Source organism: Ostrea edulis, chromosome 4, assembly GCF_947568905.1.
Source record: "Ostrea edulis chromosome 4, xbOstEdul1.1, whole genome shotgun sequence".
Classification (NCBI taxonomy): domain Eukaryota; kingdom Metazoa; phylum Mollusca; class Bivalvia; order Ostreida; family Ostreidae; genus Ostrea; species Ostrea edulis.
The window spans coordinates 9,150,569-9,177,994 of NC_079167.1; the positions used below are offsets into that span (position 1 = coordinate 9,150,569).

At 34.0% G+C, this 27,426-nt stretch overlaps 2 protein-coding genes across 2 annotated transcripts in view; one reads left to right on the top strand and one right to left on the bottom strand.

The window, feature by feature from the left end:
• The window catches only part of LOC125670984 (uncharacterized), a 45,063-nt gene extending 25,490 nt beyond the window's left edge, over window positions 1–19,573 (bottom strand). Inside the window, exon 1 of the mRNA XM_048906455.2 lies at window positions 18,228–19,573. Coding sequence (XP_048762412.1) covers window positions 18,228–18,501 — 274 coding nt within the window. The 5' untranslated portion in view covers window positions 18,502–19,573. The remainder of the gene's footprint in view (window positions 1–18,227) is intronic.
• Window positions 19,574–22,810: 3,237 nt separating this feature from the next.
• Window positions 22,811–27,426, top strand: part of LOC125669425 (voltage-dependent calcium channel gamma-5 subunit-like) — a 34,721-nt gene continuing 30,105 nt past the window's right edge. The window contains exon 1 of the mRNA XM_048903910.2: window positions 22,811–22,892. The gene's annotated coding sequence lies outside the window, so the exon portion shown is untranslated. The remainder of the gene's footprint in view (window positions 22,893–27,426) is intronic.

The window sequence follows — 27,426 nt, forward strand, 5'->3', positions numbered from 1 at the left end:
TCAACCAAAAACAATGATAATACTATCATCGATACTCTAGAAAAAATGAGATGCGATGAAGAAATAAGTCTAGAAACTTTACTTGTCTTGTTCCCTCTAACGACAGCACACATGGATAATTCTACCATCTACCAAAAATACACACAAAAAAAAAGGAATCCCACACCGTCCAATTGTCAGCATTATTGGTCATCCAACTGAGAAAATCTCACAGTTTTTGGACATAGCACCTACGACCTCATGTAGAAACCACACCGTCCTACCTCAAAGACACGACAGACTACATGAACAAAATCCCAACTTCGAACTTGCCAGACAACATCTTTCTCGTGACTATGGATGTTGCATCATTATTCAGGAACATTCCTCATGATGAAGGCGTTGAGGCATGTAAGGAAGTCTGGAACAGTAGAAAACACCAAAAAAAAAAACCCATCCACTGACTCCTTAGTTGAGCTAATAGAATATGTACTTAAACGCAATAACCTCCAAGTAAGTGGCAGGGCAATGGGAACTAAAATGGCACCCTCTTATGCAAACATATTTATGGGTAGATTAGAAAAACAACTTTTGCTACAAGTACCCATTTGTTTCACTTTTGCAGTATAGGGAAAACTAAAGGCTTAGAGTAACTTTTGTCACCACATACCACCCTACCTTGAAAGACCTAAACAAAATCCTAAATGATAACTTCTCTAAACTCTTGGACAATCCTAGATAGGCAAGAAAATTTAGTGAACCACCAATGGAGTCCTTCAGACTACCCAGGGATATCAAGAATCCTCTACCCAATGGAGGCTTTTCAACTTGCTCTGACAAGCGCTGTTTGCTTTGCAAATTTAGCCATGATTCAGAAATGTTCCAAAGTACAGACAAAACTTATGAAATATTGGGTCACCTCTCCTGTAAAACCAACAACTGCATATACCACATCAATCGTAAACAATATGGACAACAATATGTTGGGGGAAACTACAAATATTAGACCCACCGATCAGCCATCAAAACCAAACATATGACCGAGCCCCACTTCAACAAAGAAGGTCACATATAGCAAGACATGCAAGTGACTGTTTTTGATCATAACCCAACATGGACCGATGCAAAGAGAAAGAGCACAAGAAAATCCTGGCTGCATCGTTTGAAATCATTCTGTCTAGGCGGAATGAATAATTTGAATGGTTTCAAGCGCATGAATCTATGTTATATCCTTAGTTTAACTAGATTCCACAGCCTAATCGCCAATACTCACCCGATGAGATATTTTCTGTTGTATGATTGATGGAAATACACTTCGTTTCCCTCGTTGCAAGGGTATGGCCTTGAATTCCTTAATTTAGCCATAATGAGTATTAGGACCAAAACTTCCAGATTGTGTTAAAACATTATTAGAAATCATTACACGTGCGGATTTATATAGCTCTTTCTTTTTCATATTCTGGCCTCAAGATTGCGGATTTAATTCGTTTAAAAAAAGGGGGGATACAGGAGAGAAAAAATGTATTGATCTTGAGAACTAGTATATCATCAATAAATCATGTTTAGACTTCTGAACCATGATAAAACATTATTCTAAATATTCATAAGTACGGATTCACATAGCTCTTTATGTTTTCATAATAGATTTTCAAGATTGCGGAATCCCGTGGGGACCCGGGTTAGAATATGTCCTCAGTACCCCTTGCTTGTCGTAAGAGGCGACTAAATTGGGTGGTCCTTCGGATGAGACCACAAAAATCGAGGTCCCGTGTCACAGCAGGTGTGGCACAATAAAGATCCCTCCCTGCTCAAAGGCCGTAAGTGCCGAGCATAGGCCTAAATTTTGCAGCCCTTCACCTGCAGTGGTGACGTCTCCATATGAGTGAAGTATTCTCGAGTGGGACGTTAAACAATATAAAATCAATCAATCAAGATTGCGGCTTTAATTTGTTTGACCTTGAAAATACAGCATCTTTTCGTTAGACTTCTCCCCCACTCACTTTTTGGATTGTTGATTTTAGTACGATATTCATTTGCTTATTAGTTAGCTGTGTTGATTTTGCAGTTTAATCGTGTTCTTGTAGTAATCATATTCATTCATGATTGAAAGGTGTATGCAAATGGATATAGATATAATATTCATTTATTTATTTTTGGCACACTGATTTTGACTACGGATAACTCCGTTTACCTGTTCAGGATATAGGGCTCACGACGAGTTGTATGGACCGGTCGACAGGGGTGCTTATTCCTCCTAGGCACTTGATCCCACCTCTGGTGTATCCAGGGGTCCGTGTTTGCCAAATAATCTATTTTGTATTGCTTATAGGAGTTATGAGATTGATCACTGTTCGTTATCTTCACCTTTCATTTATGACTATATGACAGTATGTTCCCATTGAATCGTCCCTTGGTATTGTTAGTTGTTGATCAAACATGTTGTACTTAATTGCAATGCTTATACATGTTTATGTCCCTAGGGGACCACTATTCAGCAATAAACTATCTGTATCCGTATCTGTATCATATTATTTTTCGTTGTTTACCATATCCGAATCCACAATGGTACGGATTACCAAATAATTTTTTAAAAACTAAATCACTTAAAGTTTGCAAATCTTTCCACCATTTTATTTCACTATCACGTTATGAAAGGTTTCTCTCTAAATTTGTCTGATTTTTTATAATTTTGAAAAAATAATTCGATTTCCATCCCGACCCGATGATGGGACAAACTCTCTTCACAATCGTCTGTAGACATGCTTAGGTACAACGAAACCATTTTTCTCAATTCAGTACATCAGTGTATCATTCTTGTTAATAATGTAGATTATCAATATTTGTCGTTTTTTCGTGATGTGTGATAGGCCTATTGGTTTATGTAATATATATATATATCTTGATAAAGACACGGGTTGCGTCGAAAATTTGAGGTTTAAGGGGGTACTCTACATCGTCATAATGGCTGACTTCCTTTAAAAACATGGATGAAAATATAGATACCAGCACTATTCAAATTATCATCGCCAAACTAAGTAGCTCAGTAGGTTGGCACGTCGACTACTGAACTGTAGATCGCGGGTTCGAGTCCAGCAGGGATTTAATTTTCCCCCCAGATTACTTTCTACTAAAACTGTATTTTTTGATTTCTAATAATTTTTTGACTATATAAAGTAAATTTGAAAGGTTTTTTATTTCAAAATATTGTTGTACACATCTTCCATTTTTCATACATATCAAATTTCTCTGGTGTAACATACGTCCTTAAATAACAAGCAGTATCGTGGCCTTTACAGTACTTTGAATTCGCGGAAATTTTATCTCATCGAACATAGCGAAAATAAACTCCGCGAGTTAAAATTTCCTGCTATACAGTATATATATGAATGTGGGGGATTTTTTGACGTTTCATATATCTATATCTATATGTATGAGTGTGTGTGTGTGTGTGTGGGGGGGGGGTTATTGTTTTCTTTTATTATATTTGCACACACTCTTACTCCACGAATTAGGATCCAACCCCCGAAAAACGATTATATTTACATGGTCAATGTACTATATTCAAAAGAAAGGCGAAATAAATATTTTATTCGTCCGTATGTTAGACCTACAAGCCAAAAATGAATTGTGCCCACAACAAACTGAGGAGTGAACTTGATATTTGGAGCCACAATTGACTGCTTAAGTTTTTTCGTATTCAATGAAATCAATTCATATCCATCAAATCATTTCACATCATAATTAAAACTCCTTTGATAATCATAAATCAAAGTACAGATTGTACTCAAAGGAGTTGAACTATATGATTTCTATAATTTTGAAAAAATAATTCTATTTTCATCCCGACCCGGCCATGATACAAACTCTCTACAACATCGTCTGTAGACAAAGAAATCATTTTTCTCAATTCAGTACAACAGTGTATCATTCTTGTTAACAATGTAGATTATCAATATTTGTCGTTTTTTCGTGGTGTGCGATATTTGTTTATGTAATATATGTCTCTTGATAAAGACGCGGTATGCGTCGAAAATTTGAGGTTTGAATAATCAACAGTGTCGTGGCCTTTTCAGTGCTTATATATATATATACAAATGTTAACTAAAATCCGCACCATGATTACAATCACCAACAGTATGGTGATACCTGCACAGTATAATCTGTTAACTAATCCCAGTGTTTTCTATGAAAGCCTATTAGTATCATGTAAAAAAAAAAAAAAAATTCACATTCCATTATCTCGTAATTATACGAGAAAATGTTCTCGTAATTACTTGAAAATATATGTATATAAAGCCGAGTTCACGACTTATGGATAGTCTTGGAAGCGTTGGATTTGGTAAAGGGGAAAAATGTGCGATGTGAATATATGATTTTATCGAAACGTTATTTTGCCATTTTGGGACAATCTTTTAATGCTCTCTTGTTGGAAATAAAAAGATTACTATTTCCCTCTATGTTGCTTGGTCGGAGAATCGAAATGATCTTATTCAAAATGTCTGTAACGGTACGTGTTGTCGTCCGGTGTCGTATAATTTAGTTACGGGAATATTTATACGTCTATTTTTGTGTTTCAAAAACCAAAAATTGTCAGATCAACAGGTGTTTATTCTTGTTTTATTACGGAGGTTTGATCTCCAAATGATTGTAAACTGAAAGTGTGAAGTATAGATAGAGTTGTTATATGACTCTTTCTGCAATATGTACCGACACAAACCCTCACCATTATTAAATTTACATGTAGCATCAGCTACTGGTCCACATATCTCCAGTAGTTTGGGTTTTGGACTTTTATCTATTTTTCCTTTTTCGTTTTACAAATCTAAACAAATGTATGCATCCCTCCCCCTTTTATTGATTAATGCCATCATATATCTTTAATGATCAAATCATTTCGTACTGATTACATCAGAGAGAGAGAGAGAGAGAGAGAGAGAGAGAGAGAGAAATGGTACTAGTCCTATATACATGCATGCTACTAAGAGAGTAAAAGCAAAAGATGCATACACTTAAAGCGCTAGATAGTGGTTTGTTAAAATAATATTTTCATATTAAACATATTTTATCAAAATATAAAATGAAACAAGTCAAACATATGATCATTTAATGATATTAACGAAAACGCGATTACGGCCTCCATTGAAAATGGTATTGGAATCGCACAAGAATTCCAAATATCTATTCGCATTAAACAATTCGGCATTTAACCACAGCTAAATATTCTCTACAGAGATACTTACAGAAAGAAACCTTCAATACATTTCAATATACATGTATGCCGGTATAAGATTTGTCATAGGATAGTATGATTTAATTCTAAAATGACAATATCACATTGTGAAGAAATCATGCATAACTTCACAGAACAATTACACTGTTCTATGGTTTTCTTTCCTTGTATTGGAAGCATCTGATTTGCCATACAATGAGTTACACAAATATCATCGGAGCATTTGAAGTATAATTGTCTCAAACTATACCAGCGTATTCTTGCATTGGCAATGAATTATCAGCTGTTTGATGGATTGTCATGAATGAACTGGATATGAGAAGTTCTTGGAAGGATTAGACTTACAAAGGAGGGTTTTTACAGTAATGGCCGATACATTAACAAATATTCGTTCTATACATTAGTTTTGTTAACTACTTTGTTTTTCAAAAAGCTTGCTAAATTTTGAGTAATTTCGAAGACATTTATATTCTCTATTATATACCAGAGGGAAATCAATTATGAATGTGTTGCACTGACAGCACTTCTCCATTTTCTATAGTTGAGTGAATATTTAGGATTATTTGTATGTTTGGGGTTTGTCATACGGAGTCGTATCTTGTTATTCAAAATAATTCATCTAAAGTATGAAATATTACAGCCTTATTTAGCTGCATCACATTTCTATGTATATTTTTATTTTTTCAGTAATGTCGTATTTAATATATACCACAATTTCAGACAATGCTATCGTATTGTCAGCTTGTGATCTTTGATCAGAATCTAAATTCGAATAATGTCGTTGAGGAAAATAAATCGATTTGAAGCACATGATATTGGAAACGCTTCATTAAAAAAAAAAGATTTTATTGACTAAAACACAATAGTTTTGGAGAAAAAATGATATTCAATTTCTTTCATATGTCACGTGAATTTTGAGTGACCTAATGGCTATAAGAACACTTTTCTCTTGTTGAAAGGAATGTCCTGGGTTGTTTTGTCGACCTCCGCCCATGACAGCCGAATATATAAATAACAGGTTTTTTTCCCATCTCCAGATCATAATTCTGGTATGTCACACTCAATGTCATAATCATTATTTCTGTTGTATTTAGGATTCACAGAATGATTTGGTTATCTCTCGTAGGTGGCCTGAATACCTAGAATAAGATTTCAAGAACTCAAAACGGACGCTATAGTCATTTAATGGGAACATTTACTACTCAACGCCAAAATTCACAGCAGATCACATATTTTGATAGATATCTATCATATTATCCATATTTATTATACATAGATTAGGAAATCATTGTGTTTGAAAGAACATTGAGTTAAAAAGCGCAAAAATGCATATCGGAGAACAAATTATCTTGATATTTCACATAGGTGAAAATATAATTCAAATGCTACACTCAGCTAAGATATGTCTTCATGAAAAGGTGTATGCACACACACAAATATATAGCTGACAAAAACAAATGAGGACTTCCAGTTTATAATTGCTCCTGCATAAAGTCAGTACGCCGACTTTTGTGGGTTCTGCAATGATATAAACCTGCTGCTGGTAGTATTATATGCCCTATTAATCAAGCTTACTTAACCATTATCGCAAAGAGACACAAACATATAAATACTGATAGTATCTGTATTATCTAACAAGAAAAGTAGGTTAATGACAGACTAAATAAAATTAATGAAACAAGAGGCTCATAGGCCACATCGCTCATCTGAGTCACCTTGGTCCATATTTAAAGATTTTCCCTATATATTCGTATGTAACACTTTGATCCCTATTGTGGCCCCAACCTACCCCCATGGGCCATGGTTTTTACAGACATGAATGTGCACAATGTCGGAAAGCTTTCATGTAAATGTGAACTTCTTTTGCCCAATGGTTCTTGAGAGGAAGATTTTTTAGAGATTTTCTCTATATATTTGTGTGCAAAACTTTGATTCCCTATTGTAGGTCCCATCCTACCCCCGGGGGCCATGATTTTAATAAACTTAAATCTGCACTATATCAGGAAGCTTTCATGTAAATGTAAACTTTTTTGGCCCAGTGGTTCTTGAGAAGATCTCTAAAGATTTTCTCTATATATTTATATGTAAAACTTTGATCCCCTATTGCGGCCCCATCCAACCCCCTGGGGTCATGAATTTAACAAACTTGAATCTGCATCATGTAAGGAAGCATTCATGTTTTGTACTTTCCTAGCCCATTAGTTCTTGAGAAGAAAATCTTTAAAGATTGTACCTAGATATTTGCATGTAAAACTTTGATCTCCTATTGTAGCCCAATCCTACCCTCGGGGGTCATGGTTTTAAAAAAAACTTGAATCTGCACTATGTAAGGAAGCTTTCATGTAAATTTGTACTTTCCTAGCCCAGTGTTTATTGAGAAGAAGATTTTAAAAGATTTTCCTTATAAATTTCATGTAAATTTTTTATCCTGCACTGTGGCCCTATTCTATCCCCGGGGGTCTTGATTTTAACAAACTTGAATTTGGACTATGTCAGGAAGCTTTCATGTAAATTTCAGCTCTTCAGACAGAGTGGTTCTTGAGAAGAATTTTTTTTAAATAACACCAACCTATTTTTGCATTTTTGTGATTATCTCCCCTTTGATTTGAATAAACTTGCAAGCCCTTTACCCAAGGATGCTTTTGGCCATGTTTGGTTGAAATTGGCCAAGTGGTTCTGGAGAAGAAGTTGAAAATGGGAAAAGTTTACAGACCGACGACGGACAACAGGCGATCAAAAAAGTAGATAAAACGTATACATCTACACGAATTACAGAAATCTAGAGAGTCAAGAATAAGTGAGCTAGAAACGATGAACATTGATCAATGCCCTTCGTTTCCAATCGAAAAGGGTATCGCATATACAAAAAGGTCACAAGAGACGCGGGAATACATAGTTAGTTAGTTTTTTTTAATAGGCCGAGTTTTTCAAAAAAAAAAAAAAAGTAATTACGATGGGAAAATACGGATTTTGAAATAGATCTATAATTCAATATTTCGTTGTGCACAGAATTACCAGTGTTTTTTAATTGTTGGTTGTTTGAAGCACGTTGAAGAAGCCCAATGATACAACCCTGAACGCTAAGCAAAAATCTAAATTTGTGTTACTTCACCGACAGCTGTTGACGTCTCAATATGTCAGAGTGAAAAATTCTTGACGGGATGTAAAGCAAACTACCAAACAACCGAGGGCATCAACCCTGTCATTAAACTTTAAAACATCTCATGATATGTGATGGGACAATAACAAAATTTGAAAGAAAAAACTCTCGATGCCATTATCAAAATACAACAATGATAAAGGTAAATTCTCGATATGGGTATATGAAGGTTGGAGATGTTTTCTATGAAAAATTCTCTGATAGAATCTGGCATAAAAGGTTGTTATAAAAGCTAAATGAAGCGTTTTCATTTTGTCATGGTTATATTAAAACTACATGATTCAATTATTGGACTATTGCTTTTTCTCATTTACACGACAGAAATTTTAAAATTGTAGACAACATACAATCTAAGACACATCATTTTGCAGACGATATGTTCTGACATATTTCATTGTAGATTATCTTCTAAGATTCTGTCTAACTCTCAATCGCGAGCTAGAAGGATCCAGCAGGTAGACAAATAAATGGTTAGCTATATGCAAATCAGCAAAACAAAACACACCAAACCTTCTTATTACAAAAAATATTATCCAACATAAATGATTTAAAATCAAAGATCACCTGTAGTTAAATACACAAAAAATAAATGTAAGTACCTATTAAAAAGCAAAGAACTTAACCATTTAATTCTGTCATGTTAGGCCTCCACGTGAATTTTCACATGTACCCAATCCCCTTTTCAGAAATTCTGGATCCACCACTGTATATATACTGATGCCAGTAGGAGCGATGGAGTCCGTTCTATAGCCAGGAAATAAAATAACACATTCTCAAAGATGCAATCCATATTGTTACAAGAGAATCGGGATGAAATGCACTAATACCATGTATGTTTTTGCCTTTGATATCTTTATAAATTGTAATAGCCATTTTTTCATGAATACGCTGCTATTGTAAACAATACGCGTATGAATCTTGATAATCATAGTACGAATATTTTAATGACTGTGAATTCTGACAAAAATGAAAGTAGAATGTTACGAGCTGTATGAAGTACTGGTATGCAGACATGAAGCGTCGCATTTCATACCCTCATGTATTTTCAATTTATCATACCCGCACTTTCTAAAGAAAGTTGGGGTATATTGATGTTATCCTGGTCCGTCTGTCACACTTTCTTCTTCCTCAAACTCCTCTTTAATTTAAACAGTAACCAATTAATCTTTTGGAATAAGATACGTTGTGCCCTGTAAATGTGCAATTCGGTTTTGAAATTTTCAATTTTACCCTGGGGCCAAATGGTGGTTAAAAATGATGTTTTCTATTTAAAAAAAAAAGATCCCAGAACCCTTACACTTTACGCAATAGCCAAATGATCTTTTGGAAGATGATTGGTCATGTTCTGTAGATGTGCAATAAGTTTTCGGAATTTTCATTTGCATCCTGGAGGCCAAAGGGGGTTAAATAAACCTGATATTTTTTCGATATCCACTCCTCGCCTAGTCCCCAAAACTCCTCTTACATTTTATGCAGTAGCCAAATCATGTTTTGGGAAATGATTGATGGAGTCCATTAAATGTGCAATAAGTTTTCGGATTTTTTTCACCTTGAGGGAAAATGGGAGTGTAAAAACGACGAACAAAAATCTGATGCTCAGCGCATTGTGTCATGTGCAACAAAAATATGTTTCAAAGATATTTGAACAATTAAAAAATGATCCCCATGTACTTCATTTGCGTAACTTTTGTTTAATATGAGTGGGTTCTTGCTCCATATTTTTATCATTGTAAATTTTATATTCTGAATCAAACCGTCAAAACAAAATATTTGTATATTTTGTGAAATATGATAAATCTAATGACATGACTGCCGGAGATTCTTGTAAGAATCGATGTTTAGATGGTTGGAATGTGTTTAGATGGTTGGAACAGGTGTTTAGATGGTTGGAATAGGTGTTTAGATGGTAAGAATCGGTATTTAGAGGATTGGAATCGGTTTTTAGATGGTTGGAATAGGTGTTTAGAGGGTTGAAATCGGTATATAGAGTTGAAATCGGTAATTAGAAAGTTGAAATCGTTGTTTAGAGGGCTGGGTTCGGTATTTAGAGGGCTGGGTTCGGTATTTAGAGGGATGGAATAGGATTTTAGACGGTTGAAATCGATGTCAAAGCGCGGATTTCTCATACTAAGTACTATAAACTGAAATATTCACTAACATTAGTGATATACTTGATTTAGCAGAAGCTGCCTCCCGCACAAGGTTCCAAGAATACCTAGCTAATATAAAACAGTTACAATAAGTGGCGGAATTTAAGTACACACATCGAATAATTAAAAGAACATCCTGAAGGTCACAACCTTTCATTCCCACCGCGGTACCTATATCGTGTGTTTGGTTTAAAGAATAGTGAAAGTAGTAGATAAACACTCGATTGTATTAATTATTTTCTCTGTCCACAAGGACCTCTGCTGAAACAACAGTATCTTGTTGAATTTCAGTTACGTATGTTCAAAGTTTATAGAATTATAAATCAATTAACAAATATATTACCACTAAGTTCAGAGGAAAACCTATATTATATTTATGGTGGTGTACGATGGTCAACAATTTAAACAAAACATCACAATCTGTGGAAAATTCCATCATTACCACTGAATACGCTAATTAACAACTGGAGCGTTTTCGGAATTTCCCAATTTGATCTATTTACTCATTAATGAACCGTTTCATCGATATTCGATGAGGAGTGGATACAGAGTATATTGGGAAATGGGAATTTGATGACGTAAATTTTCAAAATTGTAGAATTTCACTTTTACGGTAAAATAGTTTGTGACCATTTGAATTTCATACATGAACTATTTTCCATTGGATGAGTACGCAGATGATACATAGTTCATACTGAAAATGATTGCGTGCAAGACACAGGTTTTCTGTAAAGTATTCTAAATTTTACAAAAGTGAGCCTTTACAGGCTTTTAATAGATCGATTATTTTCAAATTTATGACAAAAGGGTATGGATGAATAAATGAATAGCTGAAATCTTGAGTACCGTAGCAGATTCAATTTGATTCAATCAATGATTTATTTACACATAGATTGGTTGATCAAATTAAATCACAATCTTCATTTGTTAACTTTTTTGTAATAGGTGTTCATTTCTATCAACATATTCATACAATACCATTCTAATTTAACATGGGTTTATAAAAAGTCATAATACAAGTTTTGTTCTTTGGAAGAAAAATTGTTTTCTACACATACATACTATGTACATGTATATGTATTTGGTTCTATCACAACAAAGTACTCGTCATAGCTAAAACATTCCTCATACACAGATCACGAAGATCCATACTAAATGAAGGGAACACGTCACCATGGAACATTTTAATAAAGAAATAAATAGTTTTTATGAATCAATTTGTTTTCAATTGTATGTAATGGTCTAAAGAGACTGAACGTCAACCGACTCACGTTTTGTGACGAGTGCGAATTCACTGATCGCAGACTTCATTGTTTGATGTTAAGCTTTTCATGTGGTATGCTATTATATAGGATGGAAAAATTTACTTGGTCGAGTGCGTGCTGCCTCACTTCTATAGAGTATTCACCCCCATTTGATGCTTAGAAAAAAATATAATATAAATGAAGAAGTCTTTATAAGATCAAATTATTGACGAATACGCTTTTATGGAAAAAATAATCAATGGTAAAAGATATTGACTATTCTTTAGTATTAGAATCATCCCAGGACCTCCACAAGAGCTTTGAACCTCCCAGCAAGCACAGCAACGTGGAGTGAAAGATTCAACAAACAGTCCCCAAGTTAAAACAATGTTGAAAATTAGATTGGTTTTGAAAATTGAACTGATCTTGATAATAGTTCGAATTTATATAGCATTATGGTTTTATATTAATTGATGTTGCATTGATATTAATAAAACAGCCACTCCTTTAATGACCCGCAAATGCACCTAACAATAGTCACGTTTTTTTTTTTTTTTTTTTTTTTTTTTTTTTAAGATATAAAACATTTATTTCTATATTGCCACTTGCATAACAACTGAATATCAGATATCACATTCAAATGTTAATTCATATGAATCATATGGTTTTTCAAATGTTCACATGTTTCTTGATCATTAAAAGCTATAAAACTACACCTTTACAATACATTGTAAAATAGTTTGAAGAATAGTTCATATAATCATAAAACAATAAAGCATGAACGAAATCACTATAGCAAGTAGATATGAGTTTTTACAAAGAATTTGAACGTTTTTTTGTAGGTAGATAAGCTTATGATTCAACATTGAATCAACGTTGGGTCAACTTTGAAATGAAAGGTGAAAATAACGAACAGTGATCAATCTCATAAACCCATATAAGCAATACAAAATAAATACAAGTAGTTGGGCAAACACGGACCCCCGGACATACCAGAAGTGGGATCAGGTGCCTAGGAGGAGTAAGCATCCCCCGTCGACCGCTCACACCCGCCGTGAGCCCTATATCTTGATCAGGTAAACGGAGTTATCCGCAGTCAAAATCAGTGTGCCACGAACGGTTTAACAATCGGAATGAAACACGTCAAACAGCATTTGACCCAATGATAGGTTGTATTGGCAAACTAGATCGTTATAACGACCTTAGAATTTGTGAAATGCTGACTTTAAACGAGACTGTTGAAATCCCTGTACCATCAACTTGTTTGTCAGAAGCTTGCTTCGATTTAAAAACTGACCATACGCAGAACAAGCTCTTGCGTATCGAATCAGTTGAGAGATATAAACACCATATGCAAGTGATAATGGAATATTACTACATAAATATGGGAAGTTGACGATGTAGAAGCTGAAATCATCCCGTTTGTCATAAAGTTGAATTGTCGTTAATATCTACTTTCAATAAAATATCTAAATATGAAGCAAAAGTGGACGACTCTGTGGTGTCTTTTATTTCGAGCTCGCAGGGATATATTGAATATCAGTTATAACCAAACCTTAAAACTGTATCGGACTTCGGTGTTGCATCAACTTTATCTGCAATTTTGAAAAATCGTCTTCATTTTCGTTTTCAACGTTCTGTTCCGGTGAAAAACCACGGTAAGCTGAACGTTGAAAAGATGTTACATTTTTTATGTTATTTCACTCTAGATAATTTGTTGATATACGAAATTTTTTATCTTAACATCATGAATCTGCTAAGACGTCGCTGGCTGTATATGAAATGTCATAATCTAGCCGATACGCGGTCAACTATCGCAAATCAGATGTATCTGTGAGTATCACTTCTTAAGCGAGTCTCTGGTTCAGGGTAACCATGGTGAATCTTGAATGATTCTACTGACTCTTTTTGAAATTTGTCAAGGGAAGAATGTTAAATTTCCTCCCGAATTTGAACTTTAGTGAATTTAATTAAAGAGTCAGTTTAATATCTACATGTATGTAAGCCATCCCTTCATTTGTATTTTATATACTCTAAATTCAATCTATTTTGTGTCGGTTTAATTTTTATTGTTTTCGTGATATAGACATGCCATGAATTTAGATTTTCTACGAAGAGGATAGACTGAACTACCAAAGGCCTACAAGAGAGTGGTAACCCTTTACCGATGAAATGATGACGTCAAAAAACGTTTCATATTTCTTTTTAAAAGGGGGGGGGGAGAAAGTTCGGGTATATTGTTACCCTGGTCCGTCTGTCTGTCCGTCCGTCCGTCTGTCACACTTCTTCCTCAAACTGCTCTTTGATTTTAAGCAGTTGCACCAGTCAGTATTTGTAGAGGCGAGCTATTGCACTTTTATAAACGTATTGATCATGACTTAGGTAGGACATGCTCATGTCTTGCCCAGGGCATGATCAATACGGGGAGACTTGGTGAATATTTGATTTCCTAGGTTACTAATCCTGTTTCATGAGTTGGTCAACATTGCTTACTTTCATTTGTCTTTTGGCTCTATGCCGTTTCTTCTTCTTCAAATTTATCCATAGTGCATGATAAAGAATCTCATCGGGTACGAGTTCATTTTTGTATAATTACCATAATTAATTAACTCGTTCTCCATGAGATTAATGAAGTCCATCATTATCACTTCGCGCATTGTGTGTGTGTATATATATATATATATATATATATATATATATATATATACATACATATATACATGTATATATATATATATATATATATATATATATATATAATCCAAATAGAAAGATATATATATCCATATATCCAACGTTTTTGATAACCTTACAAATTGTTATGATAGCCATTTCCTTGTAAACGTGCTGCAGTTGTAAAGAATGCATGTATGACGTACTGGGAATTCCCCCAGATATGAATGTGAATTTAAGAATTTTGAAATCTAGGTTTCAAATCTTTCCTTAAACCTATCTCCATCTAAATGGCAAGTTTTCAATATTTTTACTTTTTAGAGATAAAATTCATAACATATATACATGTATATATATAACTAGTATTTTCATTTTTTTTTAAAATTCTCTGTAGCTTAAAGGACAGCAATGGGAACATTATGTCTATTGTTTCGTTCCACATAGACTGCTTTGTATTCATATTATTAAACGATTACTGAAATGATCATCAATTGAAAAATAAAATATGGATATAGAAATACTAAAAAGGAAAACAATCTTAATCGATAAATTTTATCATAACCATAGGTCTATACATGTATGCCATTTTGGAAAGGGGAGGGGGTGCAAACTGCAAAAAATATTTTAGCGGCATCGAAATCTCATTAACATTCCAAAATGTGCTAGTCACATTGAATATCCATGAAACAAACACATACATTATGCTGAATTAATCAATATCTATCCTTTGCGTAATATCTTGCCGCACATAATTGATAAAAAAAACCCACTCATTTCAAAACCCAATTCCCATTATATCAGCAATGTACTGCGGATTTGACCTTGATTGTTAAATTATTTCAAATAAGACATTGAAAACAAAAGTCATAATTTAAAATCCTTGTTTTCCGTTGTCACTGCAGGTATCTCAATTTAATTGCATTTGTATCAAATGTTAATAAAACGGAAATAATTTTTCTGTGTAGAGAGACAAACAATTTCATAACGCGTACTATCGAAGCATTTAAAATCAGTGTATGTCAGTGTGAAAACTGTGTGTGATTATATCAATATTAAAATAACATGGAGTGATCACCAATATCGCTAGTATTAGAATTTATATAGTCAAATGTCATCAAACCGTGTCAGATTTTGATTTGAGATTGCTGAATCGTGTTCATCATTGTTGTGACATAACAGGGAAAACTATTCCGATCCTATATCATATGAACCTTGCTAGATTGGTCAAGTTCTTTCTGATATCCTGCATCTTGCTATAAACATCGCCCATCTTCCCTTTTCCCCTAGTTGGTGCCAGTGTATGGTTCTGTGTAGACATCTGCAGCAGGCATGTTCAGAAAACTTTCCTAAGATGACCTAAGATATGTCCTAAGATGTAACTTAATATAAAAAGTTAGGAACATCTTAAAAATCAATTTAAAACACGTCTTAGGATGTGTCTCTGCGATATTTTAGGATCATCTTTATTCATACATATGGTATTTTTTGTGACATTTCCGAATAAACGATTAAGATCTAAACACACAGTCAGAAAAAGGAAAGACATGGTTTATATGATTATTCTTAATATAGATACCGTTTATTCAATATAATTATGCTATCAACTAAAAAAAAATATTAGATTATTTTCTACTTTAAACAATAATGATAATAATAAAATAAATAAACGGATACTGAGATACTCGAGCCATGCATGTGTGTTTCATATACCGCTACTAGTTTATCTATTTGTTTCTCAAAATAAATCTTTAAATACAACTGAATACTGTGATACTCGAACCCATGCATGTGTGTTTCATATACTATTACATATTGATATCTCTTAACAATGAATATCCGGTATACGATGGTAGCATTTGGACATGAAGGTGATTATTAGCGAATTTCATACTCTCTAGATTCACATTATATGCCGCTTCATTATATCCCACTCCAATGCTGGTTTTTTTTTTTTTTAGCAAAATGGAATTAGAAAAAGGCATTGTGACTCTCGGAAAATCCTCTCTAGAACATCTGGTTCAGTTCCGTAATGGTGTATACACATAATAGTCTTCTGTTATTTCGTATATCAATGGCTTTAGTTCACATCCTGACAAAGACTTGATTGCGCCCCCGTATTTATACAGATACATGCAAACATAATTTGGAAACTTGAAAACAAATTAAAGAGGTATGAATTGATGATTTGTGTTGATATTTCCTATATCATCGTCATTAATAACATGCATTTTTCTATTATTCTCTCAGGATTGATTATGTTCACGAATGTAAAAATACATGTAACTCGTTACATGTATATATATAATGAAAACGTATAGATTTATCGACCGCTGTTCTATAGGAAAGTAAACATTAGGAACATCTAAACGGTTGATTAATAAGGGCTCTTCAGTTTTGTTCTAAATGAACAGCGTTATTGAAATAAGATCTCAATTATTCTACACAAGGGCCTAAGTCAACGTTTAAACAGGTGAAAAGCGACGCTAAATTTCAGTCTGGCGTATCGTTATTAAGGAACAATGATTTACTTAAAGCGTTCAGATTCATCTGAAGAATGTTGTTAACAGAGCAAATATTTGTAGGTCGAAGTTTTATTATGTTGAGATCATTCCGCGATAAATGATAATGATCACATATTAGGAAATAGAACATCGTTTTTAGTTTTAAATGAACGAGGAAAACTTCTCAGTTGTCATATCAGTTGTAGTAATACAAAACTAGGTGCAAATCAAATTCTACGCCAAACATTACATCCAAAAGCATATAACCTTTTTCGAAAATATCACTTTGTCTTGACGAAGAACAAGACTGTAAATAGTTGACACTTGATTGCTTATCATAGTATTAACTAGATGATAAATTTATTAATATCAAGTAAATCTTATATCAGCACTGGAGTATCGATCCCCTGTGATTCCAAGAATTTCCCGGACAACAGAGTGAGAGAGAAGGAAAGAGAGAGAGAGAGAGAGAGAGAGAGAGAGTATCATTAGTTGCAACAGATTTTCAGATGCAAGTACATCATTTCATCAAGAATAGAATTGATCAACATATGCCATATATCTTTCATTTCCAGGATGTTTCAACATGAAATTGATGATCCCAGTGAAAAGAACTTGAAGCCATGCCAATACTCAAGCACTTTTGTAATTACATTATCCTTATACCCAAGGAAATAAGTACGTAATCGCATATTTCCTTAATCGAAATTTGATTTGAAGAACACTTGAAAACTCGATTCAGAGATAACCATGAAAGGATTCTATGAATCAACAAATGGTACTTGATTAGAAATGGTGCATGAAGGATACAAAATGAACTAGAAATGTGTTATTCTAGTGATTAAAAATTCAACAATATAGGTCATCCAATGGTTTGGTACTTAAAAGCACAAGTCTCAGGTGTATATTCTAGAATTGGTAGTTTATTTTTTGTGAGCTTTTACAAATATGGGAAGAGGAAACGGTATCACATAGCAGAAAGTAATTGAGTTAAAAAGCAATTGAGCAGATCTAATACGTACATCCCTCTGAGCGGATTATGTAAATGGAATATACAAAATGGAATATACAATGATTGCCAATTTGCTAGTCATAATTTCCAAGAAAATATGAGCATTAATTTCCAAGAAAACATGAGCATTAATTTCCCCCGATACGTTATTACTCTCCTGATTTTGATTTCGAGCGAGGGCAGCTATGAAATCTTTCAAATGCGAAATGGGGTATCTCAAGGAAGCGGAAATATGATTTATAGTATGAACAAAAATTATATTGTAACATTTAGCAAACCTGTAAGAAGATCACATATTCTCCACAGTCCCCAGTACTGGTAGTAGTAGTAATAGGTGGACCAGGCATCGGTCAGCGAACCACGGCTGCTGTAGGTAGTTACATCCATCTTTGAGGATGCCACAGAAATTTGTAGGTAAGACGTGTTAGAGGCAGTGAAAGAGAAGTCTGCTTCCTCCCAAGAATCCATAGAAACCACTATAATGACAACAATGCTCCCCACCAGCCCCACCAAGGCCGTAGAGGCCTCGAGTATTGCATATGGAGCCGGCATCCAGCTCTAGTACTCGGCTGACAGGTAGGTGTTCGGATTGTGTTACAGGTGCTATCAATCACGTCATTTCTGTTTTATATAGAGGGCAAACTGAGAGGACGTCTTGTGTATCCCGCCTTAGACTCCGCCGTCTTCCTCGGTAGTCAACGCTCGATGTATCGAACGCCGCCTCGTTCACAGGTTATGTCTCTCGTTACTTGAATCAACAGAAGAGTATCTGACGAAATGTTTGAATAATATTCACAATTCAATATAACCCTGTGGTATCTGGCTGATAACCAACAGTTCAGCTCTCTCCAAGTTTATTTTCTTCTGTTATTAATTTTTCATTTAGATCTTTATATTCGTGTTATCTGCGTTCAGTCGCGGATGACAAAAGAGGAGAATTGTCTCATAAAATCATATAGTTACAGTATACTAATACTTCCAACGCAAGTTGGGATTTAAAAAAAAAATGTTTAGTACATAACCTTTATTAGGTTTTGTAGTAAAAGTAAAAGGATTGGAGATGATTTTAGGCGATTTAAGAAATTTAATTTCAAAGACTAAACTTGAAAGTTTTTCAAATCGATAATTTTTAATTATGAATCACTATCTATCGGGTAATTATTCTTGTTCTCATGTAGTCAGAAAGATAAATGAAATTATGTTTCTTAGTGAATACGTTGTGTTCTTAATCATCTCGGTCCTAAAAACCGATATGTTTGATTTTCCAGAAGTTCTTTGATGATGCAAGAGAAATCAAGTAAGCAAGGTAGATACCTAGATCCGAACTTTCCACGAGTTCCATGAAATACGCCATGTCGACCAGACACTCGGTTGGGTGCAGCACCAACCTTCTCATCTAGATAAATCCTGCCAAAATTCGGAGTGGTCGTCCGAACTGTTGATGAACCCGATTAATCAGGAAATTGCTAAGGAAATATGAGTGAAAACTCGTATACTTTATTGACAAAGAAAGGCTTGATATATCACAAGATTAAAAGGACAATCGAATCCTAATCCTCCTTGTATGTTGTGGGCTGAGACTTTGGCACTAAGTCAAGATAAAAGGATATTCAAGATGCATGTGAAGAAGTATTGATCGTCTCTGGCCAAGTCGCCTTTTTGTCAATTAAATCTTTTCAAATCTATTGAATGAAGACAAATTTACTTTTTATTGTCTGGAACTCTTGAAGGAGTGAAAAGTAACAGGATTTTATTTTGAATGGCGCTTCTCTACAATACTGTCCTAATTCCCTCATAGTTCTGGTTTCTGAAACAATTGTACAGAATATGATCTGATGACTTGTATCCATCAGTAGAAATGTAATTTGCATTTAGATGACTTATTGACGATGGAAGAATAGGAAACCAGTAAATTTACTGGATCTATATTCTGCGTTCAAAATGCATATAATTGTGGATGAATATTTCAATTATTGCTGATAAATCCCCCTCTCTCTATTTCTTTTTCTATCGATCCAGTGAAATTATGGTTTATTACTTAAGCACTATTAGTATTGTACAATTAGAGCAACATTAATATTGAAAAATTTCAAGATGTTTACATCCGAAATAACCCACATTTTAAAAACCAATTTTAGTACATGAAAATTAGAATAGTCATTACTCTACAGAACAGGTGAAGTAGGTATGTTCACGAAGTTGCCTTAGAAGTTGTGTTCTACGTACATCTTTGGAAACGTCCTTGTCGTAAGTCGGTTTTTTGAAGCTTTCCTAAATTTAGGACCTCGCCATAAGTTTGTCCTAACGTTAGAACAGCATAAATCTTGTCCTTAGACAATCCTAAGTTTGTAAACATGCAGACAGCCGTGATGATGATGCACAGAGCTCAAAGAAATCGTGAAAGAATATTCTAGAGACATTGACAACCCTCTGTATTATTTAAATGTTGATGTTATCACCAGTCCGTACATACTTCCACGTTCCTTAATCATTAATTTGTGCGACGTTCTTGAAGAAAGACTACAAAGGCCTTCTGCAGGATCACGTGCATTGTCATTATCTTTGCGAGTTAAGGTTTACGTTTAATTTTATGCAACAGGCAGCTCCCAGGCAGTGGTAGGGATAACATATATAGAGTTATAGTGTAAGCCACGTCATAAGCGATATGAATTGGTGTTTATTAGAGAACATCGTCATGCCAGTTGACCAAGATTTGCTTGACTTAAGTATAATTTCTAATTTACCAAACACAGTTGGCACTACTGATGGAATGCGCAAACGCATAAAGTCACCATCTGTATACCAACATTGATATGTAAAAATTAGAATAGAAAAAGCTATCATTCTATCAGTATTCAAGGTTTGTGTGATTGCGACTTAATCTTTTCAGATATAACGACAAACGAGATGACTTCAGCTTCGTCAAACATCCCCTATTTGTGTAGCAATATTCCATTTTATCACATATTTACTCCTTTATCCAGTGTCCATATCCACACTTTGTATTTCACCTATGTCAAATATCCCTCCTAAATCAAATGCTTCTCCATAAGTTCGTCCGACACATTGATGAGAAAATTCTTAACACTGTACCAATGGAAGTTGCGAAATACCTATAAGCTGTATTTGCTTTTGACTAATAAACAACAACAATGGAAATTGCGTGGCTCAGTGGTTTTTGCATTGTGTTCAGGGTAAATCACAAGGTTGGAAATTACAGCCCGCCCGACTGCCCGAAATGATCTACATGTATTTTCTCAGGTGGGCGGAGACGAAATTTCAAACGAAGGCCCAGCGGTCGGACTAATTCTAGCAGCCAGTGTACAACGACAAATGTCTCAAACAAGCTTTAGTAGCATTAATTCGTGTAAAATAATAGTCATCACAAAACTGAAAATCTGGATTGACAAATTTTGAACAGAGCTGGCAACTTTTGAGTGTAACCAGCTATGTGATTGTCTCATTGATTTTCCAACTCTGGTTAAAAATAAACATACCATTGCATAGGTTCGAGATCCACAATATCCACGTCAATTTTATTACTTTGCATTTCAACTGAAGAAATAAATAACCTGATGATCTTTTAGTTTATGGCATGTATTAAATATGTTATTTATAAAAAAAAAAAGAAGGAAAAAAAGAACACATACACCCACGCACGCGTGTATAACTTATTTTATGTATATAGATTTTAATTATTTAGCTTTAAATATGTCACAAACATTATAGATATGTAATGATAAATGTGACGAAATAAGAATGTTCATAAGTAGTTACTATTAACTAAGATACAGCTACGTTCTAAGATATGTCCTAAGTTGATCTGAGAACGTTCCTAAAAAATTTTCCTACGTGATTTTAGGAAGTTTCGTGAACATGAGTGATGTATAGTAATTTTGATAGAAAAACGTAGTTCCTTTAGAATTGTTACCAAGATACCAATTTGGGGAAGCTTGTTATAATAACCCTTTGATCTTGATTTTCTCCCCTTTTGATTCATGTTTATATCATAGCATTAAAGCCGACCTCACGAGACGAGTGCTTGCCACCAAGGTTCTTCGGATTAGACAACATTCGAAATACTGAATACTTTTTGTAATTCAATTTAGAGTTTGGTGCCAATGAAGACGGTTTATTCAACCTTTCGGATTGCACAATATCTGGATTAGACAAGTTGTCCAGAAATCCTATAGTTATAACTTCGCGGGAAACAAATTAAATACAATACGCGGCAATGACTCACCGCATACTGTTTGCTTAAATTATAATTGAATAAATATGATATAAACTTCTCTTTGACGGATGACATAACTGAATGTTTAGGTTTCACGTAAGTTTGACAAATTGATGTTTATCTTCGAAGTAAATGTGCCAGAGCAAAGTTCTCATATGTATAATTCAAGTTTATTGACTTCATATTCGCTGTTTTGGTATTATTTCAAAGACAAGATTTTCGATACCATCGAAATCATTGTTTTAGATTCATTCATTATGCATCAGTAAATGGCGCCTAAGGGAAGAACACCATGTTACTCTGGCAACCTTTGAAATATGTCATTCTTAGGAAATCTTTGTATCTTAATAGAAACTGACATAGAATCTTCTTTAATTAATTAAATGTAATGATCTAAAACAAAAATTCCGATAGACAGCGCAGCGGACCTTATATATTTACACAGCTAAATGAATGCCATCGTAGTCTGCTTTCTGTAACGGTCACCTAGGGAGAGTGTGTCAATAGCATCTGCCGCGCTATTGGCCCTCTCGAACAGGGCCGCGTGCTAGACGCATAAAATTCACTGCTTTCTCTCCCTTATACCTGCCCCTGACAAAATTTATGCTTCCCTGGGGAGCTATTTAGCCAACAACTGACGCGATCCTAGCCCAAACATGAGGGGTCCACCGCCAATTACACAAGCTGTGTTTGTGCGTCTTGTTGAACGGTAAGTCATTTTCTCAGTCGTTCATGGCACAGTTATTGTGGATTTCTTCGTGATTTCATATTTTTGTCCTTTGTTTTTAGTCGTAAATCTATAATTTTTAAGAGCACAATTTAAATCGATGAATATGGCTGATTGCGTTATGTAATAGTTGTTCGTAATTTCATCTTTTAAAAGTTACAAGCTTGCCTTTCTTAAATGTAAAATTGGAGGTGCTGATACTCTGCAGATTAGGAATAATTCTTAATGCATCTCACTATCGCCAGTAATCAATCTCATGTAGCCGTTCTGGGAATGTGAAATAAAGTAAAAACAAAACCTGAAAGTGAATTTTGTGTGATTCACATCCATTACATAGCTTAAAATTTCCACGAAGATTGATCAAACTCGTAATGTCGTCACTCTAATATAGTTTTAAAACGTTTGTACCTATGCTCTCGGTTTGTATAGACCCAGAGGACGTGCGATATATCATCACATTGCTTTCAAATAAAGAGCTTTTTTCGATGATGACCTACTAGTATCTTTTGAAAAAATGGGCAAAACAAATCTGTAAAATTCCCAATACATTTGCAGATAAACGTTCCTTTACATGCTTACTTGCAAAATGAAACCAGGTAGAAATGTTTTAACTTTCTTCTGCACTTGTAATCAAACAATTGCGTGAAATATCCTGGAGCAAGGCAAAACTTCTATCAATTTTGATAATATATCTTTCCTTGAAACCTTATTCTCTTGCCTGTTGTCTTTGATTCCTTTCCTTAAGGCAGTGTTCCTTTGTGTGCTTGTTGTCTTTGTTACGCGATTAATATTCAATTGATCCCACTTCAATCTAAAAGGCGTTGGTGTCATTCTCATTTATTCCTTGTTATGAGGAAAATAACATTTGCAAGATGATTAAAAAAACCTCAATCTATTCTCCGTCCATACACCAGTGATTGGATTTTAGATTTGCTGGATACTACCTTATATCATGTATATATTAAGAACTATTAGAAGGTATTCGAAGATGATATTAGAAGTTGAAAATTTAAGATGTATACTAGTATATAGATCTATATCACAACTGGTATATGATATTTCTGAAATGCGAATTTAATCCAAGATTTTAAAATCAGTGGGTATACAAAAAAATCAGGAAAAGGTTCTATCTCACAGGGTTTATTTCACAATATAAGTCATTCATACACAAAATATTTCAATTTCCTTAAAATTTATAGGAATGTTTTTGGAGATTTTCCATTTTATCACATTATCCCATTGGATTTCATCAGAAACATTAAGACCTTGCTGTGAGCGGATTGAAGAATAAGGATAGGTTCAAGGGAAAAAGTAACCATAAATAAACGGTTTAGTAATAATGAAAACCTGTGTAAACAGTTTCAGATACTTCTCTAAATAATATATTTAGTGTACTCTACCAAATTATCTCTTAAGCTTTGTGCTCTTACACATTGAAACACAAAGACGAACTGTTCCATAGTTTATAATACATGCACTTGGTATGAAAAAAGTTTATATGAAATGCAAAAAGGATTACTGCTGCTATCAACCATATGTCGAATAATGTAAATGAATTTGGACATGAACATGCAATGTCACCCCATTTAAAATCACCATTGTGGTAGAGCCTGAGAGATTGCTTGGTATTCTTCTTAAGAATCACCATTATGGTAGAGCCTGAGAGATTGCTTGGTGTTCTACTTAAGAAACTGATATAGTTCTTCCAAACCAATTTTCCAAAATCAGTACGAAAGGTGAAGATAACGAACAGTAATGAACCTCATAACTCCTTTAAGGAATACAAAATAGTGAATTGGGCAAACACGGACCCCTGGATAATACCAGAGGTGGGATCAGATGTCTAGGAGGAGTAAGCATCTCCTGTCGACCAGTCACACCCACCGTGAGCCCTATATCTTGATCAGGTAAACGGAGTAATCCGTAATCAAAAACAATGTGCCAAGAACGGCCTAACAGTCGGTATGAAACACGTGAGACAGCATTTGACCCACATATAGGTTGTGTTGGCAAATTACATCATTATATAAACGACCATAGAATTTGCGAACTAATGACTTTAAATGAGAGTGTTGAAACCCCTGTAACATCTACTTGTTTGTCAGTTGCCTGCCTCGATTCAAAAACTGATCATACACAGAACGATCAGCTGAGATATAAGTATTCTATATCTTATGTAAAAAATGTTTGTCTCTCGACAAAGATTAAATTATATATAAAATTAGATTGCTCAAATATGATGTTGGGTAAGAACAATAGCAAGGTTCCACAAAATAGAAGACAGTTTTTGTAGATGCTTCGAGAGGGATTATAAGCATTATAAATAAGACTGTCTCAGTCATGTAAATGGAAAGCAGCTATTTTCTACTTTCAATTTTGGTCATCCCAACAAGAATTCATGCCCTTTCTATACCTATCGTATATCACCCATTAATGTTTACAGAAAAATATTTCATGCATTACCTTGTTAAATCATTTATAAAAAATTGTTCTGTTTCCCGAAAAGAGCACTGTTTATTAATCAAAAGATACAACATTAAAATTGAGCCGATTGACAAATGGGTCTGCTGTTCTCGAAATGAAGAAAAACATATTCATTCATAATATCTCACACTGACCTGTTGTAGATGGATGGAATATGCACTATAACGTGTGAAGTAAATCCAAGTAAGTTGACCTCGACAGAACAGCACAAATGACCGATGATTTCCACTCTGTATTTTATATTTTAAATTCAGTATTAATCATTGAGGATTCTACGAAATTATATCTCCTTACAACGTGCTCTCAATAATACACACCGTTCTTAAGTCTTGGGAATTTTTCCTTCTCCAACTGTTTATCCACAATTTATAGCAACTACGTAGATGTTGTATTTTGTTGTGTTTTTTCTTATCATCAGTTATGAAAAACATAATAATAGACATTTTTTTTTTATTTTGAAGTATCTCATGTATGACTATAACTTAATCTGCAAACTTCTCTTCTCTTTTCTTTATTTACATTGTCCATTACAAATACTGGTGTTGCAATATATCAATAAACTTCAAAACAATGCATTTTCTAACTCGCCCATTCAAATATATCATATGAAGGTTGCTTTGTAGCTATTTACCAACTGATAGTCATTACATAAATATCAAAACAGTAGTTTATTATATTCGTTGTCTCACTTTGGATCAAATATGTTTTCCATAAATTCCATTGCGTTTCAAAATTAAACAAAAAAAAACTCTATCAAAAATAATAAATATTCCAAGCAATAGTAGATTTTAAACATATCGTTATTTTTAGTTTGTTTTTATTTTCCAAGTCTTTTTAAAAAGATATTTATTTCGGAACTCTACTGACATCATCACTTTTTAAAAATCCAGAAATCTACTTAAAGAGGACAAATATACTGTTACCTCCTATTTTCAGAGGACAATGTTTTGTAATTTGTGTAGTGTTTCCTATTGTCAGATAACAACACTATAACAGTTTGTTTAGTGTTTCCTATTGTCAGAAAACAATATTATAAAACTTTGTTTAGTGTTTCCTAGTGTCAGAAAACAACCCTATAACAGTTTGTTTAGTGTTTCCTATTGTCAGAAAACAATATTATAAAACTTTGTTTAGTGTTTCCTAGTGTCAGAAAACAACACTATAACAGTTTGTTTAGTGTTTCCTATTGTCAGATAACAATACTGTGGCAGTTTGTTTAGTGTTTCCTATTGTCAGAAAACAATACTTTGGCAGTTTGTTTAGTGTTTCCTATTGTCAGAAAACAATACTATAGCAGTCTGTTTAGTGTTTCCTATTGTCAGATAACAATACTGTGGCAGTTTGTTTAGTGTTTCCTAGTGTCAGAAAACAACACTATAACAGTTTGTTTAGTGTTTCCTAGTGTCAGAAAACAATACTATAACAGTTTGTGTAGTGTTTCCTAGTGTCAGATAACAATACTATAGCAGTTTGTTTAGTGTTTCATATTGTCAGAAAACAACACTATAACAGTCTGTTTAGTGTTTCATATTGTCAGAAAACAACACTATAACAGTCTGTTTAGTGTTTCCTATTGTCAGATAACAATACTATAGCAGTTTGTTTAGTGTTTCTTATTGTCAGAAAACAATACTATAACAGTTTGTTTAGTGTTTACTATTGTCAGAAAACAATACTATAACAGTTTGTTTAGTGTTTCCTATTGTAAGTAAACAATACTTTGGCAGTTTGTTTAGTGTTTCCTATTGTCAGAAAACAATACTTTGGCAGTTTGTTTAGTGTTTCATATTGTCAGAAAACAATACTTTGGCAGTTTGTTTAGTGTTTCTTATTGTCAGATAACAATACTATGGGAGTTTGTTTAGTGTTTCCTATTTTAAGAAAACAAAACACAGTAGCTTATTTTATATCTACATGTATTATTGTCAGAGGACAATACCTAGCGGTTTGTCTAGGTTTCCTACTGTCAGAAGAAATACTGTATTACTTTGTCGTTTCATCAGGGTATTCCACCGTCAGAAGTATTGATGTA